The sequence below is a fragment of the Cydia strobilella genome, chromosome 1 (assembly GCF_947568885.1).
Source record: "Cydia strobilella chromosome 1, ilCydStro3.1, whole genome shotgun sequence".
Classification (NCBI taxonomy): domain Eukaryota; kingdom Metazoa; phylum Arthropoda; class Insecta; order Lepidoptera; family Tortricidae; genus Cydia; species Cydia strobilella.
The window spans coordinates 7,438,036-7,457,062 of record NC_086041.1 but is presented as its reverse complement, the minus strand read 5'-3'; the positions used below and the strand labels follow the sequence as shown (position 1 = coordinate 7,457,062).

Sequence of the window (19,027 nt, the reverse complement as noted above, 5' to 3'; positions counted from 1 at the left end):
TCTATGCCTTGCCCTATAATATAATCCCACCAAAAACATTTTCATGTAAAATGTTGCCAAGATGAAAACCATAAGGCTCGCACGGTCAAAAACGTATCAGATCTTTTGTAGAGCCAAGCTTCTAACTTTACAAGCCCTAACTTCACAAACTACACCTTTAGTCAAATTATGTGGCTTGGCCGTTTCGCTACTGTCATATGGACGTACGTGACACATTGATTCATTATTTTTTATTATACAATAGTTCTTGTAGTAACCCCGAGATATAAGCAACCTAACCTAACCTAGGAGGAAAACAGCGACGGCACATAAGTCTACAAGTTCTGTAAAAAAAAACATATTATGGTTCAGTTCCTACCGCGAACAAAACAGTTAGAGAAATATCAATCAAAATGAGGGACGGGATTTCGTCTTCGTGGAATCCAGTGATTAGCAAATGTAAGGGGGAAAAACATACCATCGGATGTCGTGAGTGTTGTGTGTAGGCAAAGTGACCTAGCGTACAAGTTAATAATCAAGATCAAGTGCGTGTAGCTCGCAAACCCGCGCGGCAAGAAGATGTTGATACAATTCCTCGCCAGTCTGCCTCTGCCTGTGACCACGAACGTAACGTCACGTTCGAAACGTCAGCCAATAAATAAACGTAAGTTTGTACTCGATTAAGTCCCGAGTTAGTTTTAAAATTATGAGTGAAAATCGTGTTAGTTTAAATCAGTATAGTAGTTTGAGAAACGCTTGTATTTTTTTTATTTTGTACGTTTATTATACCTAGATTGATCAAACTTCTTATACATCCGGACACATCTATTTTATTCGAACTTATCAAACTTCAGCGTGTAGTTAACAAAACTTAATGAAGCTTGAAGAATAGGTACTTTTACACATTAGACAAAGTGATCTAATTTCGGTCGTATAAGTTTGATAATAGCGCCACTAAAGCATGGAATTAAGGTGTTGCGAAAACGTACAGGGAAAATAAGTTGTTACTAAAAATTTGATGATTATTTAATTCACGGAACATTAATAGTATTCGTACCTTAACTATACCTACCTACATAAAATCTATAAATTTAACATAGGCAGGCATCACAAGTTACATTAGGTACCTATTACTAATCAATATGTATAGAGAAGTAACTATAAAATCATCCTTATAAATCAATATTTATAATAGCCAATTCCGTGCAATTTGATATTTCCACTGTTGAAATAATTCGACGGAGTTTTACGGTACTAATTCCAGTTTTGTAGTGCGCCTAAAAAAAGACTTCATGTTATTGTCCCAGTTATCGCTGCTCATGCTCGTCAAAAACACAAGGAGCTAAGTGACTTAATTTTATATACCAAAGACCGCCACCAATAGTAGATTGTTAACCAAGGGATGAAAGGCACTCATTTCTGCCGAGGTATTTTGGTGCTCGAACGCAGTGAGAGCGCCAATAGTCCGAGGCAGAAATGATGCCTTTCACCCGAGTTAAACACTCTACTTTTCATTTCGAATACAAGGAAAGTAAAATGCATGTGTTTTTTTTAAAACATGACAAGTATACATTTTTATAGTATTTCTTGAGGGTACTTTCAATTAACAATTCAGGCAAAAGTATCGTTATTTATGGAATGGAGAGTCAAATATTAGAATGGAAATTGTATAACAAATCCATTTAAACTCAAATTTCAATTGCGTATCGTAAAAAAATTAAAAAAATCGTACTTCGAACGTAAAATGCTCTAGTGCAGACACGTATCATTTTCTGCACACCTTTTAGAACAACAATGACCCGCATGAGAAATGAAAAATATCTTTTAATTCTAGGCCGTGCTACATTATTTATTAAGATTATATTTAATTATTTGGTGTTGTGATGACTACGTTGCATGATGGTCTATAAAGAAGCCCATCCCATTCCTCATAGAACCTCACATATGAATACCCGTCACGGTTTACAGCCTAAAGTTAGACGACCAGATGCGATACATCAGGAGTGTAGGCAGGGAGGTACCGAGGCACTCTCGGCTCGTCGCGCCTCCTGATCGCGCCTCGGTCTACAGCCAGGCTGATGCTCCCGGCCTCTTTCACTCCATTCGACTTGGCGCGCCGTTGTGAGGGCATTATCGAGGCTCTCATAGTCTTCCGTTTCTGAAAAATTACCAATATACCTCAAGAACAAATCAAACATTACTTATTTTATATATGCATCTACTTACGAAAGCTATATAACAATGCGTCCAACGAAGTCGTCGGGGCATCTAGCTAGTAGCTATCCGAATGATAGATTTTTTTTAGACGAAGTTGACTGTCTGAATAGCCGGGCATAGAAAAAATTGATGGGGTGGGTCCCATTCAGTTTGGGGAGTGGCAGCAGAATACAGTAGATATTTTGAAACACGCTATAGCGTGATTAGCAAGTGATTTCTATGCCGCTTTTCAGAGCCGACGATCTGAAGCGGGAAACTAAACCTGTCTTGATGAGTAAAAATAATAAATAAACAAGAATCGTATATTTTTGATACTTAAGTTTTAACAATTATAATTTCGATCAAAAACTAAACTAATGATATAAACTTGAAACGTTACAACATAGCATGTTGCCGAGCGTTAACTTGATCGGTCCAGTTTCGCGATTAAGTTTAGTCTCCGTAATGAATGGTTTTCGAGTTATCCGTGGTCCACGGCGGCGGTCTCTTGGTCTTGTTTACCTCAATGGTACCGCGCCAGCGGTCAGCCGCGTGCCGAGCGATTTCCATCCTCTTCTGCTTCTTAATCTGGTGCCGCTTGTACACCACCTCGATCACGATAAGCACTATTCCCCCTATAATGCCCGCTAACACCAGTATAAACACCCCCGCCATATTTTTCAAACCCAAGGTGTTCGGAGTCTTTTCGTTTTCTTCACAGTTTAAAAGATTATTACGTAATATCCAATTGTTGTCCAATGACTCCATTATACCACCTATAACAACGTCATAATTAAGTAGGTATATGTATATGTGAGACTATACCGTTGTGCATGTAACTGTACTTACTTTCATGAAAGTCGAGTATAGCTAGGGTCACTTTGTCAGCCCACGGAGATCCTTTTTGTAAGCCAACCCCGTAGCCAGAGCGGCCGAATAGCTCTCCAGCAGTCACCAACTCGCAGTCCTGAGCCGCTTCAAACTCCAAACGAGAGGAGTCCCAGATAAAAGCCATTAATTTTCTGTAACGTTATAAGTAACCCTTTATATTATTAGTGAATACTTTTGTAAGGATATGGTGAAAACTAGTCAAGTGAGAGTGGGATAAAGGCCATGGAGTTAGAAACTTAGGAGAAAGGAAGGTATTTAATACCCTGTGTACAATACTGCGACAGATTTCCCGTCGTACTGGCAAAGAGTAGCGTGAGATATTAAAAGTGTCTAATCCCCGGGCGCACTTTTCTCGAGCGGTTTCCCTTTTTCTGTATTTTTTTAGTAAAGTTATTCGACCAGGCGTTCGACAAAGACCTAACCGTGGATTATAAATATTATTTACCCATTTTTGACATCCTGAATGGCCTGCTCCGCGTTATCGTAGTTGTTGGCCTCCATGGTTCGGTACATGTTGGACAGCTCCACTTGACGTCTGAAGTACATATCCACTCCCGAACCCTTCACTGTTGCACACGTAAGATTCTCCATTGTGTTACGGAGCTAGAAGTAACGCATATCTATTATAATTCAAATCTCATTTAGATACTTTACTAATTGGACACACAGGGTGGCTCGGAATTGTGACCAGTCGTGATCAGAAAGGACAAAACAGAAACAGAACTTTTCGAAGCTAGTTTTAACATGTTCCAGCTAGTCCGTCATTATAATTAGGTAAGTATAATACCTACCTTAGATTTTTGCCAACCGTAAAAAAAAACATACAATTCGGTCACTGTTAGACACGACTGTATGAATAATAATGCTAATAACACTTACCCTAGCATCATTAATTCCAGTGAGTTTGGTTTTTGGCCGTTCAAGCACGAGGAAAGCAGCCAGGTTGGCCGTGTAGGACGCAACAATGATCATAGCAAAACCTGCCCACACCATGCCGAGCACTCTCGCCGAGAAACTACGAGGCGTCCCTGAAATTTTGAAAAACCATCATGTCTGATAAATGAAGATGAGAAGTAAAGTATCTCTTATTATATAAGTTCATAATTTTTAAAGGCGAAACGTCGTTGTTTTCTTCCCAGAACGAGCTATTAGTCAATGGTCGAAATTCGGATCCGGTATGTAAAGTTACGATTTTCTGACATGCTTAGACTTATGAGTTACATTACATGACAAGATTTCTTACCTTCTCCAATGCCGCTATTCAACAACACGCCCCAGGCAAACCAAATAGCGCTCGATAAATTCAACGCATCTTCTTCTGTCCCATCTATGTTAGCCAGCTTAAACCTTCCGAATGGCGAAAATCTGTCCAGCAAATATAAGACCAATGCCACTACGTGTACTGATACCATCACTAATATCCATAAGGTGTTCGAAAATGGTTGCAAGAACGATACCAGTGTCGAGGACCGAGACGGCTGTAAAAAATAAAAATATTTTCGTGGTAACATGTTTAGAAACGACAACTCGCGGGCAAAACCATGGCCGCAACACGCGCGGCGAGCACCTCCTGCTGCTGAGCTGGTCCCGCGCTGCCGACTGGCCAAGGCTCGGAAGTCACTCGGTGTCATGGGTGTAAGGATTTATAATACCCTTCCGACAGAGGTCATTGACTCAGCTAGTGAGGCAATATTTGTAAGCAAACTCAAGAAAATGCTAATTTGTTTAGCTTGTTACACAATAAACGAATTTATATTCAGAACTGCTGATGTCCCAAACTGATGTAATTTCAAAAATAAATTAAAACAATGTAAAATAACTGAATAAAGTACTTAATTCTATGAAGCTATATACCTATAAGTAATCCTAATTTAATATTAAAAAAAAATTGTATCTAGCAATTTCATATTGTGATATTAACTATATTACGTATTATTGTGATAATGATGTGTATGCTGTGTGACGTGTAAAATTATTTATAATTTTATCAATAAATATCTCATTCTCATTCTCAATTATACGACGTGAATGAGACTACAAAGTATAGGTGGTACAATGAAAGATGCTATCTTTGTATTCACATTATAAGCAGTAAGCACATTGGAGACCAAACCTATGCGAAGGGATTTTGACAATAAAAGTGCTTCTCTTACCTTTTTCTCCAGAATTGTTATACCTTGGTACTTAAAAGGTTTACTGAACTCAATAAATTCTGCTCGTTCAGGATTTATGGTCAGTGGGGCCACAATCATATCCGCGCGTTCATACACTAGTTCTCCTGCGGAAACATATATTATAGTCAGATAATCTGACTTTGCGCACTATAAGCTATAAGAATAGTAGTAGCCATCGTCTAGGTTAAATTCACTTGATGTCCCAAGTCACACCAGTCGACTGCTATATACATCATGTTCGATTATAAAATGTACAATACAATACAATACTTTATTGTTACCTATGAGACCGGTCCACTCTTTTTTCGGGCTAGGGGCAGAATAGTTTTTAATAACATAGTGCCCGAACTGTCCATCTGGTGAAAGTGCCAAAGAGTAAGTGAAATTTATCCATGTAGCCAGGTGTTTCAGGAGGTCCATACAGAAACCCTTGCAGCAGTACATTTGATCTGGACATAAAGAAGTATATCACAATACAACAAACTGAAGCAGCTGTTTAACATTTTTAGACGGATACGAAAGTAAGTCCTGTACAACTTAAAATATTACTATAGTAGACAATGAAAGATAAGTATACCTTGCTGAACTTTGAACGTTACTTGTATCTTGTATCTTTATTACTTCATCATATTTTTTATACCAAATTTACCCTAATTATTATAAAAACAAATTCTCTGTAAGGTAGTATTAGCATTTTTGGTCCTTCGACCCGGATGTAAATCTGCGCCTAACCGAATACTAATCATTTGAGTATACATATTTTTTTATTACCTGTGTCGTCGGTAGTATTGTAATGTGGGCATGGAATCTCTTCAGCAGTGCAGTCGCTGCCGTCATCAATCCGTCGTGCGTACACAAACGGTTTTTCCTCTATTGTTAATACCTGAAATAGATATTTTGTCGTTACCAATAAACTTTTGCCTACTTACTTTATATTAAATACGTGGAAGAAGAAAGTATATTAAGAACTAGCTGTTGCCCGCGACTTCGTACGCGTGGATTTGTATGTTGGTGGTTCTTTATTCTACATGAGCATAGAACATTATGCAGCAAAAGATAAAAGTACCTACGATGCATGAGATTTGTCTGTCACAACCAACGAAGTTTTCGTTCCCGATGCAAACTTTCAACCCCCGTTTCACCAACTTAGGGAATAAATTTCCAAAAACGGTGAAACCAGTTTTCGTCTATTTTAATAAAATACCTTTTTACGAAGTTACAAGTTCGTAGCTTAAAATAAAATTTGAACCCGATAAAAACTTTCAATCTCTTTATAACCCTTTTAGGGGAAGAATTTTTAAAAACGCTGTGAAATCGCTTTTCTTGTTTTCTAACAATATGCCTTTATACAAAGATTCAATTAGTCCCGCACTCGAAAAAATGTTTGATCTCCAATTCTCCATACAAACTTTCAACCCCTTTTTTACCACCGCGGGGGATGAATTTTCAAAAACGCTGAAATCAGTTTTTTTTTGTAATAAAATACCTGTTTACGAAGTTACAAGTTCCTAGCTCAAAATAAAATTAAAACCCCATAAAAACTTTCATTCCCTTATTAACCTCTTTAGGGGTTGAATTTTCAATATCGTTGAAAGTTTTGTCATGGATTCAAACTTTCAACCCCTTTTGAAAGCTGTTAGGGGATGGATGTTTAAAAACGCTGAAATTAGTTTTCTTGTTTTTTATTATAATACCTTTTTACAAAGTTTCAAGTTCCTAGCATAAAATAAAATTTGAACCCCAAGACAAACTTTCATCCCCTTTTTAACCCTCTTAGGAGTTGAAATTCCAAAAACGTCGAAATTACTTTTTTTTGTAATCGGCTATCATGCTTTTCTAAGAAGTTTCAAAGTATTTGTAATGGATTCAAACTTTCAACTCTTTTAGGGGATGAATTTTTAAAAACGATGAAATTACTTTTCTTGTATTTTAATACAAAGCCTTTATAAAAAGTTTCAAGTCCCGCACTCGAAAAAAATTATGATCTCCATACAAACTTTCAACCCCTTTTTCACTTTCAATTAGTTTTCTTGTATTTTAAAAATATATCTTTTTGCAAAATTTCAAATTGCTAGCTTAAAATAAAACTTGAACCCCACACAAACTTAATCATCTCCTTTTTAAAAATTTCAACTTTCTAGCTTTTGTAGTTTCGGCTCTGCGGTCATGAATCAGTCAGTCAGGACACGTGCAAATAAATATATATATATATATACCTTCAAGTGAGTAGGTATCATAAACCCTTCAGGTTTCGAAGGACTACGGCCCATCCAAATTATTTCTTGTTCTTTGAGCTCTAGTCGCATCTTCCGCACATCCTAAAACAAAAGCAACAAAACCGTAGTAAATAAGTAGTGCATCTAGGGGAGTAACAAAGTGTTAGGGGGTCTTAATAAACATAAGACGGTTCGGGTTGTTAATATAGGACGTATGTTTAACAAACCTTGGAATAGAAATATTTCCCGACCGCTACATGTTCGCCTTGTGCTCTAACGTTCACCATATCGTATTCGGCGTTAACTCTATCCCCGTGGTCATCAAACGCCACGTGGCCCGTCGCTCCACTCTCCAGAGTTTGCTTCCTTATGTAATCGAAGAGATGCCGACCAGTATTCCATGTGCTTCCTGAGTTGTCGCAGTCAGACGGTGGGGCGTTGATTTCTTCAGTCGTATTCATGTCTCGTATTGCTGATGCAAGGACATAGCTGTAAAAAATAATTCTAATTTCTGTTCACATCTGTAATTTTCACCTTGTCCATGAATATAAATTTACATATTGTACCTACATGGAATCCTGGATATGCGCGTGCTCGTTAGTGGCGTTGACGAGACGCAGCCCGAGCAGCCCCTCGGGGGCGTTGGCGGCGTCCAGTGCCTGTTCCGTCACCACCCACACGTAGCCCGTCGTCGTCATGTTCAGGAACGTCGCATCGCGGAAAATTATTTCAGCGTCCGTTTTGCTGTAACAAGATATTGTTTACGAATCGATGTCATGACATCTGAATAACGTGTTGATGGAATTTCGATTTTAACAGTTAATTAACCGATTGTTTTACAAATGTTTCAAGATAACTAAAAAGCTTTGATGGCATGGAAATGTATACTTGCAATTCTTGCGGTTTTAATTGACACTGCTAGTTACTCCTATGTATGTAATAAAAGGGAACATAGATTTATTTATAATCATAAAGAGTAGAATTATATACAAAAATACAAAAGGAAAAATGAATGGAATGAAAAAAGCAACTGAAACTAAATGTAATAGCAATAGTTTTGTTAATCTTACCTAGCATACATTAAGAAAACTCTCGACCTCGCAGTTTTTACTTCTATAAGTTTGTCACTGAAGGAGTCCAAGCCTGGCTCGAATTCAATAACTTGTTCGACAACCACTTTTCTGTCAACATCCTCGTCGACGCTTTGGGATGTCGTTTGGAATCTATAAAAGGCAATTTATTATCAGATCCACAATTTAATGTCGTCTATAGTCGTTTATATTTAACATATACATAATTATCTACAGGCTGACTTCTGACCGGTGACAAAACGACGAAGCTTTTTTATCAACGTAGAAGATTTGTTTGTAGAAAATTACAAATTAGAATTGATTACCTAGTTATTATAAAATATTTTCAACAACTATACGCATTATTGCATCGGTGTATGCCTCATATTATAGGTAAATATTAACCATATTTTAAATGAATAGGTAGATAATAGACAAGTTCACATACCGGCCTAGAATGGCTCGACCGTCGGTGTCCGAACTATGAATGAAGATGACCTTCATGTAATTAAAATGTTTCAGGACATCGACCCACACATCGGCCTGATGAGAATATGGAGGCACTGTCCGCAAGAACGATACGTGAATGTTCTTGTCAGAAAAGGCAGAGTCTCTTGAAGATATACCGATCACTGGGATGTGGTAAAATCCACTCGTATATGACACGGCTGCCGGAGACAGGTCTCCTGTCAAAGGATGTGATACGACGACAGCATACACCTGAAAGGCAGGAAATTTTGATATATTTCTATAAGTACATAGATTTACTTAGAGGATAAAGTAGGTACAAAACTTTAAAGCTTGCACTCTTTTTTAAATTGAAGTAAGTACATATACATATATATTCTGTAAATGGAATATATAAAAATATTACAAACCCGATGGCCAATCAGATCTTTACAAACGTTCAAAGCAGTCTTAATAGGATTTGGGTCCATCAAGATTGAGTAGTCGTGATAGGTCACCCCTCGTGGGACGTATTGATCCTTGAAGTTCAGATTCTGAAAACATCAGACACATTGTAAATACAAGCAAGAAAGTTTAAACTGTTCAGCCACCCACTTATTTGTTTATTGCCTCATATGCCTCCATTTTAGTAAAGAGGTAAATTTTTCACATAGATAGTACTTGCTTTTTTCATTATCAGAGGGGATATAATAGAAGACAAAACGTCAATAAATGTACCAACTCTTACCGAAATGGTATCTTTGAAGAAGGCAATGGACTCATTGCTAGAAAGAACCCCTCCGACGTTATAATAGGTTGGGTTGGAGTACCGCCGCTGGTCTCTGTCGGCAGAGGCCAGCTGCCAGCAGCTCAGGGCTGCAATTATCCCGAAGAGGGACATCATCCTGCCTGGACATGAAAACAGAGGTACAAAATAAATAAATAAATAAATAAATAAATATTTGCAGAAATAAAAATTGCCTTAGGTAACTAAATTTACATTTGGGTTTTTCACCCTGTATATATGATAAAAACCTATGATTAAAACTTATTTATTCTAACATAAATGTATGGCATTAAAATATATACATACAAATAATTAATTTTATCCTAACCTAACCTACTTGAAGAAGAAGAATTTCTTTACAATCTCTTTTTTCTTGAACATACTAAAAGTAGTTACTGATAGGTGAGGGTTTTAAGGTCCCTTTTTATAGTTTTTCGTAAATAACGGTGGCCCGTAGCAAACAATGGTTTTTAGGGTTCCGTACCCAAAGGGTAAAAACGGGACCCTATTACTAAGACTCCGCTGTCCGTCTGTCTGTGCGTCTGTCACCAGGCTGTATCTCGTGATCTGTTATTCTATTCTGTCTAGACAGCTGAAATTTTCACAGATGATGTATTTCGGTTGCCGCTATAACAAAAACAGTAAGTACTAAAAACAGAATAAAATAGAGATTTAAGTGGGGCTCCCATACAACAAACGTGATTTTTAACCGAAGTTAAGCAACGTCGGGCGGGGTCAGTACTTGGATGGGTGACCGTTTTTATAGTTAATGGTACGGACCCTTCGTGTGTGAGTCCGACTCGCACTTGGCCGGTTTTTTTACATACATAATCTACATAAAAGTGTCTACAAAAAAGATTATGTACACTTTGCTAGGACCAATATTTAAAGATTTTAAAGCCGAAAAGAGTGCAGATAAGAAGGGATTAAATTTGTTCTTTATTAACGATATCAACATACGAAATTACGAACGATGAGAGAACCTATTAAGTATTTTCTTACACGGTGTTAAAAATTTACTACCTAATACATATGTTAAATAGCCTGGCTGTTACGCGTGTATTTCATACATCAAGATATTAAATCATTTAAGCGTAATAGATTAATTTAATATGTAGAGATTGCTTATTATATAATACATTTATTTGTCATACGGAGGTTTTCAATAGGCGTTTCAACGTTCTTATCTATTAGCTTAGTATAAGCTAAGAATGTAAACTTTACTTCATAAAAAACGTGAACGTATTAGGTGCTTATCTACCAGAATTCCTAACAGCTGTACTGAGGAGTTTACGTAACAACCATGATCCCATCGCGTAACTTTTAATTACGACTGAATATTTCAGGCACTGGGTCCCGCCCTTCTGGGCAAGTTAGATGAGATCTCTCACTGCAACCTATATTATTCATCACCGCTTAGTGCTAAATTAGGGACGTACTTTACTTACCAGTAAGTATATTGTTTAGTCACATTTACGTCATTGTTTTGTTTAATATTACAGTAAAAAATATTATTCTGTGAGAGAACAGCTGAGGGATGCTGTGGTACAGCGGTAGATGGAGCCTGCTCTGCGGTTGCCATGGTTACCGCGCAGTCGTACTAGACGAGGAAGGAAATAAAATCCGAACATTGATTGATGTTTGGCGAATCGAGAGGAATAATGATTAATTTGGTTGATAGCGTGGAGTTAGAGTATATATATAATCGAGATAAATTATACAAATCGTTATGCGGTAGTAATATATGTATTTTATAAAAAAGGACAATGTTACTTATGTAACAAATTTACAAAGCAGATAGTAATTAAACTTAAGCAACAAAAACTTAACATCATATGAGTCATAATACTTAGTTAAGTTAGTTGACGAAACAGTTATTTTTTATTACAAACATTTTTAATCTCACGTCTACTCTACCTAACGAAAGGAAACAGTCATAATATTATCCGGCTCGAAGGACCAATAAGATGAGATTTTGACATTACTTGGGAATTTTCTAATCCCCTATTATGTATTTGTGAATATTGCCTGTGTATTACAATATTTGCACGTCTGCATGCACACTGAATGCACGGATTTCTTTTAACACCTTTAAATCTTTGAATCTTTTTTTAACAAAAGTTATGTAATTTTACTTTAACGATTGAATTGTTTTGTCTTTTCTTGTGTTACATAAGCACTGTGGCAAATAAAAAATACCTACTTTTAACATGCAAGTAAATAATTATTAATTTAACGAAGATCATGAAATTATAATTGGTACTTTACTAACTTAACTTCTATCTGTCCAATTTTGGTCCAAAGTGCACTGCGTCTCACTCTTTCATTAAACAAAATGTGAGACGCAACATACACATTTGGATTTGGACAAAGAAATTGGACAGGTGCTGGAATACCACCCTAAGCTATGTTCCGAGTTCGTTTTGTCATTCGGTTTCGTTTCCACGCACAGATTACACAGCGTAGGTACGTATGGCGACAACCGGAGACCAGTCTTAGTTTTAACGTTCAGGTGTTCAAGACCAAGCCCAAGCTCCATGTGCAGGCGGTGTCCAGGTGGGCGCGGGCCAGGCCCAGGGCGCCCAGGAGGGCTGCAGCGCGGCCGCGGCGGCAGAGGCGGCGTGGTGTGCTGCACCGGCGGCGCCGGCGGCCCCAGAGCTTGACAGCACCGACAGCTTCACTGATTCTAGGTCTGAAATCATTTTACTTGTAAATTTTTCTTATCGTTTGGTCCACTTAGAGCCCCAACCACATTTCCAATTGCACCAACCACACTGGCCGGACTTATCGTTATCTACGCCACAAAGCAGTGAAGTATGAAACTTCCCATACAAAAAAGTGGTGACGGTTGGTGCTCAACCGATCCCTAGTGAATTCCTCCATAGCAAAAGCGATAAGGTCTGCTGGAGGTCCTAGAGCTATACCAACTGTGATATTCCGAAGTTCGCGGTTGAAGCCCTTGGTCTTTGGACGCGAATTCTTCACAACCGCCGCGCGCATTAGCCTCCGCCACCATAGAACACGTGTAGACTGTAGGCGCTTTTCATATATAAAGAAATATGTAGGTACCAACATGGACCTTACACAGAATCTTACCAGCATTGTGCAGCCTGGCAGCCTGGTTATGCGCCGCTTGCTGGATAGCGCGGGCAGCCGCCGCCTCTCGGGCCGCGGCGATCTTCTGAGCGGCCGCCGCGCGCGCCTTCGCTGCCGCCAACTGTGCTTGCGCGTGCACCGCCGCCTGCGCTGCTTCGAGCGCGTGGGCGCGGGCGTGCCTGGCCGCTTCCTCGCTGTGAAGTTACGGATTCAAGTTTAGATCTAATGACGAGAGGACTGGTGAAGTTTTGCTATTCGAGTGCTATTCGGCACTCGGCACTGCTACCCGCCACGCTACGTCTTTTCTTGGCGCCCTCGAATCTAAACAATAACGAAAGTAGCTAGCACCGCGGTTACCTTCTATGAGCGGCATGAGCGGCCGCAGCTTCCTTAGCGCTCGCGACGCTCTGCTGCTCAAGCGCAGCGTGCTTTGCGGCCGCGACTTGGTGCTGAGCGGCCATCACCGCGGATGCTGCCGCCTTCGCTGCTGCTACCGCCCCCGCTACGTCGCTACTCGAATCTGAAAATATAGGTATACTTGTAACTCTAGCTACACCCGCTTTAAATACTGTTATTAGTTGGAGTACTAGTAGGTACCTATTTATCAGAGGTTCCCAAACTGTGCGCCGCGGCGCCCTCGGGCGCCGTAGAAAGTAGAGAGGGGCGCTAACCATGTTACCTATCTATTTCGAATAACCTAGCTAGGTTATTAGGGCGCCGCCGCCGAAATTTTAAACTTGTAAATGCGCCGCGGACTGAAAAAGACTGCTATATATGATAAACTCATATATATGAACTTGCAGGAAATTGCTGAGCTAATTCTGTAAATAGAATACATATCTATCCACTACCTTACTTTTAGTTGCTTTTTCATATCCTATGAGGATTGAGGACGTTTATTTTCACGGATGCCTTACCATGTGAAAGCACCGCGGGTCTCCAAGGAGCTCCGATGGCATTGACCGGGCCGAAGTCCCAGCCCAGGCTGCGCTTGTCGGGCTTACTGCCGATGGCTGTAGCCGCGAGAGTGAAGACAAATACCTGAATTTAGGAAATAGAAGTTTACTGACAACATCATAGCTAGCATATCAGACCAAACTGACCAAAGCTGGACAAATACGACCACTAAAGGTTAAGGTTTCCATGATTAAGTTGTTCTTGTCGCTTGTCGCTCTTTCAAGACGTGTAAGTACTTATCGTTAAACAAAATACTTAAAAATAAAATTCATGAATCCATTCAATGTAAGAGAGGCTCTTGTCGGTACAACTGCAGTGCGATGAAGTTGTCTCCACCTTGGTCGATCCAAAGCCAGTGTCCGGTGCGGTGCGACACGGTCCCTACATGCTCCTTGGCTCTCCTCTCCTCTCCTCCATGCTTGGCTCATATAACTATGAAATTCCGGCAGCTAATTTTAGGTAGGTTAATAACAGTTTTCTTTTACTGGATTTTTTTGTAGAATGAGGCCTTTCTACCAAATCTAAACCCTAAATTTTAATTAATTACTTAAATTAAAAAAATAAAGAAATTTAGTTCGTTTCCCGATTTCGTCGTTATTTTCATATAGGTAGGTATAATTGTTTTTAAACGAGTTCACTAACCCTGAATGACCAAATATTTATTATCCAAAAACAGGTTAATTGACTCATTATGCATTATCTACAATTGATGTAACTTGTAATTATTTTAACCGAACTTTACCGCGTCCCGTCTCGTTAGATTACGAGTCTTTTGCATCACCCGTGGTCACGATAAGATAGGTATATCGGGTATATCCATCCAATTTTATTTACTACCTAGAGTAAGACCAAGACAAGTCTGCAGCGATGTTAATAGCACACGAGAAGTTTGACGTTTAAAATACCGCACTGCTATCAAGATCGTTGCAGACTTGTCTAGGTCTGAATCTACCTACTGATGAGTTTAAAAATATAACTATTTTTATAGGGTATCGCAAAGCAAAGTTAAACACATTCGCAAAAGCTGTTAAATTTGTACGGAATCCTCGGTGAGCGAGTCCGACTCGCACTTGGCCGGCTTTTTAAACCACTTACCAAAACTTTAAAAGACACCATGGTTCTGTTGCTGTCCGTCTTATGTCAAGGGATACTTGTAATGTGATACCAATACAGAAAATTGGACATTTTATATTGTTGCACGCGGAAGTTGGCAGCGTAGAAAGGGATCGCCATTATTCCTAAGAAAAAGTAGAATCCGTCATTATCAGGCGAAATGAAAGGAAGTGTTATATGAGCAACCGGCGAAGGGAGCTAGGTAAACACACGAGACTTAAAACTGCAATATCAATAACTACACAAGTACTCATTCATACCTAGTCGATATTTTCTGGTGAATAATAACTTTATAAAACACCGCCTTCAAAAAGTGTAAAATAAAATATGATATACTGATATGTCTGAAGTCGGTGCCAAGCAAAATCTTAAAAGTGTCAAAACAATGTCGAACAGAATGCCAACCCTGGTGCGGTTCGATATTCAAACATATGGATAGGTTAATTTTATTTTTCCATTTTTAGTTTTAAGTTTTTGTTATGAGTGACGCAGCAGTTTGCAGGACTCGTTGCAGTCAGGCCAAACATTCCTGTCACTAAAAAGTTTCGCGCTACTGGTACGTTTCAACTTTCAAGATTAGAAGTACCAGATCCAGGCTATCATAGTTTGAGGTTTGAGGAGTTCTACCAATTCCATCATCAGAACTGGACCTTGATAAAAATGTTTCATAGAACCTTACTTGCTTAACAAACTTAACGAAGAAGATAAATCGCGAAATGTGAAATACAAGTCGTTGAAGAGTTCCGTTCTGGTCTTCTGCATCAGTAATTCAGTAGTTCCCTAGCTAGTTCACTTCCCCAAGTGTCACTTTTCGAATGAAAATGCTTGATTTGTTGATGAAAACACAAAAACCGGCCAAGTGCGAGTCGGACTCGCGCACGAAGGATTGCGTACCATTACTAAAATAAAAAACCGGCCAAGTGCGAGTCGGACTCGCGTTCCAAGGGTTCCGTACATTACACAATTTAAACAGTGTATTTTTTATGTGAAACGTGAGTGAAATGTCTTTAAAAAACCCGTAGGGGTCGGATCAAAAACTAAGTAATTAAGTCCGACTCACGGATGACTGCATAGAAATATGCAGTCAAGCGTGAGTCGGACTATAATATCGGAATATCGGAATAGGTTTTCCTGTGATCTATAGGTAAAGAACTATTTTGTGTTTTTTTTAAATTTTAGAACCAGTAGTTTCGGAGATAAAGGGGGGGAATGGTCATGTTTTGCCTATTTTCTTGAATAACTTCTAAACTCACTAAACTGTTTATCCTAAAAATATAAAAAAAAAATTTAAGATTCTCACAATGAGCTCTTTCATTTGATATAGTTTGAAAAACTTTATTTTTTAAATTTTCTCATTTACCCCCAAAAGTGGTCCCCATGTTTAAAATTCACGATACATGGCTGGCTTTGGGTCACAAACTTACATATATATATATATTTATATACCAAATTTCAACTTAATTGGTCCAGTAGTTTCAGAGAAAATAGGCTGTGACAGACGGACATACAGACAAACAGACGCACGAGTGATCCTAGAAGGGTTCCGTTTTTTCCTTTTGAGGTACGGAACCCTAAAAACGGCAAAAATATCACGTTTGTTGTTTTGGAGCCCCACTAAATATTTATTTTATTCTGTTTTTAATATTTGTTGTTATAGCGGCAACAGAAATACGTCATCTGTGAAAATTTCAACTGTCTAGCGGTTCATGAGATACGGTGACAGACGGTCGGACGGACGAACAGCGAAGTCTTAGTAATTGGGTCCCGTTTTGACCCTTTGGGTGCGGAACCCTAAAAAAAGAATTTAGATTTTATTAATATCTAAACAAATCCCGGGATCGTCACTGACTCACTCACTCACTGATGATCATCAAAACCTTTAGGGTACTTCCTGAAGTCCTAGGTAACTGAAATTTGGTATATGTAAGATAGTCTGAGTACCAGTAACAAAAAAATTAAAAAACTTAAAATTTTTAGCCCCTAAGGGCCCCTAGGGGGGTGGAATTTTGTATAGGGAATCAATAACCGCTGAACCGATTTAGTTGAAATTTGGTATGTATAGGTAGATAGTTTTTGTTATGGGGAAGGATATAGAATAGTTTTCAAACCCAAAATCACCCCGTAAGGATGAAAAGAGGGTGGAAAAGCAACTTACAAAAATAATTGAAATCCCACCAAAAACATTTTCATGTAAAATGTTGCCAAGACGAAACCATAAGGCTCGCATTAAATTTAAATATATTATTACTAATAACATACTAGAAGTTTATGCGGATTAGCCTGAAAATTATCAATTTGGATTTATTAAACTTTAATGCATTTGTTCTGGCAAATACCTACATTTTGATACATAATTTTCACATTTTTGCTCTGATTTTGATTTTTTTGATATCAGTGTATGGCTTGAGACATCATCTTTAATATTGTAGTACATTGCTGTAACGTCCGACATTTGGTTTGGTTGTAAAATTGAATATATTTTACGTCATTTTGATTTCTTTGTAAATTGCTCTTAAATTAAACTATTATGTACCAAAACATAGTGTAGAAATTAAATATAGAATATTTAATTGGCTTTCATTTAATGCCCCACACGTGTATGTGCAATCATAGTTTGGGTGCAATATGCAATATTCGCAAAGAGGCGGGAGTCATATTGATGACGTCATTCCGCTGAAGTAGATGGCCGGCGCCGCTGTCTCCCGGCAGTTTTGGAAACCCAATATTATGCCAAATAACACACTAAAAGTTGAAAGCGGTTTCCGGATCTGAACTATAAGTATTCCCATAAGGCAGTGCACTATATCGGGCGTTTCTGTAGCTGACTGTTTTTAAAACTTTTTATAACTTTTAAAAAGGTTTTAATATGGTTGTAACACTTGTAACACATCAGAAGGTCGGAGTACCCCAGGTTTAGTTACTTTAGATAAGCAAGTAAGACGTAGATAGATAGGTACCTATCCTATAGTATAGCGAAAAATTACTGTACTGTACCTATCCGTGATCGTAGCATAGCATGTGCATGCTAATTAAAAATTCAGTTTGAAATCATGAGTTAAATAAATACTGTATGCCTATGTATGTGTATAAGAGTTTAGTACAAACTATGTATTTTTATACATACTTAGGTTGTATCTACTTACTAAACTCGTATTGGAACAGATTTTGTTGATTAATTTCTTATCGAGAGTGCCCAGCTCTTATCATTGCTTCGCTTACGATAGGGTGCACACAAATATATAATAGGTCTATGGGTGCACATTATACAATCTCTGCAACCTCTTCCCATTTGCTGACCTTACGTAACGGTAGGCACTTAGGCACATAATTGAGAAATTACCTAAGTAGGTAGGTACTTCATCGCAGACGCGACATAATTCATCTGTCATCTGTCCGTATGTACAGTCGCCATCAGATATATCTGAGCGGTCAAGGCTCTCACAAATATCTGAACACGCCTCTATTGTCAAGGCGTTAGAGTGCGTGTTCAGATATTGTGAACACCTCGGCCGCTCCGATATATCTGATGGCGACTGTACCATCTCGTCCACGTAGTGGTTATATTCTCTTTGACGAGGGCCAGCTCAAAAACATACAATATTTTAGTTATATGAAATATTTTATTTGAGGACATTCTAAAAGTATAATTTTGTCCATCAAGACCTCAATGTTAAGTTATGTCAAGTTTGGCGCTCGCGGCTCGCCGCCGCTCGCCGCACTCGCCGCACGGCCGCAGCATGTTTGCGAATGAGGGCTAACGCGTATGAATTCGCCGCTAGGGGCGCTAGTGTAGATGGTGGTCTTTTCCATTATGGATGGTATAGAAAGGATGCCAATCTCTTATGGCAGAATTGTTGCAAAAGTGACCGCTTTCAGCTTTAAATAATAGTTCCTAATCTATCCGGTGGCGCTAGTTAGGCTCTGGGACATGAGTATAACATGAACCATATAAGGCAACGAATAACCCGACCAAATTACGTAGGTTGTTTTTGGTAGTATTTCGGTGTATGGTGGCGCCGCCTAATTACTGTTTTTTGATGGACACTTTTCATACATAGAGATTTGGCTCCTTTATATAGTCTCCATGTTTTCCGTAGTTCG

At 38.7% G+C, this 19,027-nt stretch overlaps 2 protein-coding genes across 3 annotated transcripts; both read right to left on the bottom strand.

Annotated features, from left to right (window-relative positions):
* Positions 1-1,778: 1,778 nt before the first annotated feature.
* Positions 1,779-12,373, bottom strand: LOC134755952 (glutamate [NMDA] receptor subunit 1). 2 transcript variants are annotated; one of them, XM_063692664.1, is made up of 17 exons: positions 11,209-11,329; positions 9,722-9,882; positions 9,405-9,527; positions 8,975-9,246; positions 8,527-8,679; positions 8,027-8,200; positions 7,684-7,945; positions 7,457-7,558; positions 6,012-6,123; positions 5,522-5,689; positions 5,220-5,344; positions 4,310-4,544; positions 3,946-4,094; positions 3,512-3,669; positions 3,025-3,197; positions 2,698-2,951; positions 1,779-2,137 (listed from the first exon to the last, which is right to left on the bottom strand). In XM_063692664.1, the coding sequence occupies exons 2-17, from the start codon at positions 9,875-9,877 to the stop codon at positions 1,955-1,957; spliced, it is 2,799 nt and encodes a 932-aa protein (XP_063548734.1). In that variant the 5' UTR covers positions 9,878-9,882; positions 11,209-11,329; the 3' UTR covers positions 1,779-1,954. The 2 variants fall into 2 exon arrangements, with proteins under 2 accessions (XP_063548734.1, XP_063548743.1); XM_063692673.1 differs by lacking the exons at positions 9,405-9,527; positions 9,722-9,882; positions 11,209-11,329 and adding an exon at positions 12,267-12,373.
* LOC134755965 (tol-Pal system protein TolA-like) lies at positions 12,277-13,928 on the bottom strand. Its single transcript, XM_063692682.1, has 4 exons — positions 13,774-13,928; positions 13,214-13,376; positions 12,857-13,050; positions 12,277-12,452 (listed from the first exon to the last, which is right to left on the bottom strand). The coding sequence occupies exons 2-4, from the start codon at positions 13,315-13,317 to the stop codon at positions 12,277-12,279; spliced, it is 474 nt and encodes a 157-aa protein (XP_063548752.1). The 5' UTR covers positions 13,318-13,376; positions 13,774-13,928.
* Between the last annotated feature and the right edge of the window lie 5,099 nt (positions 13,929-19,027).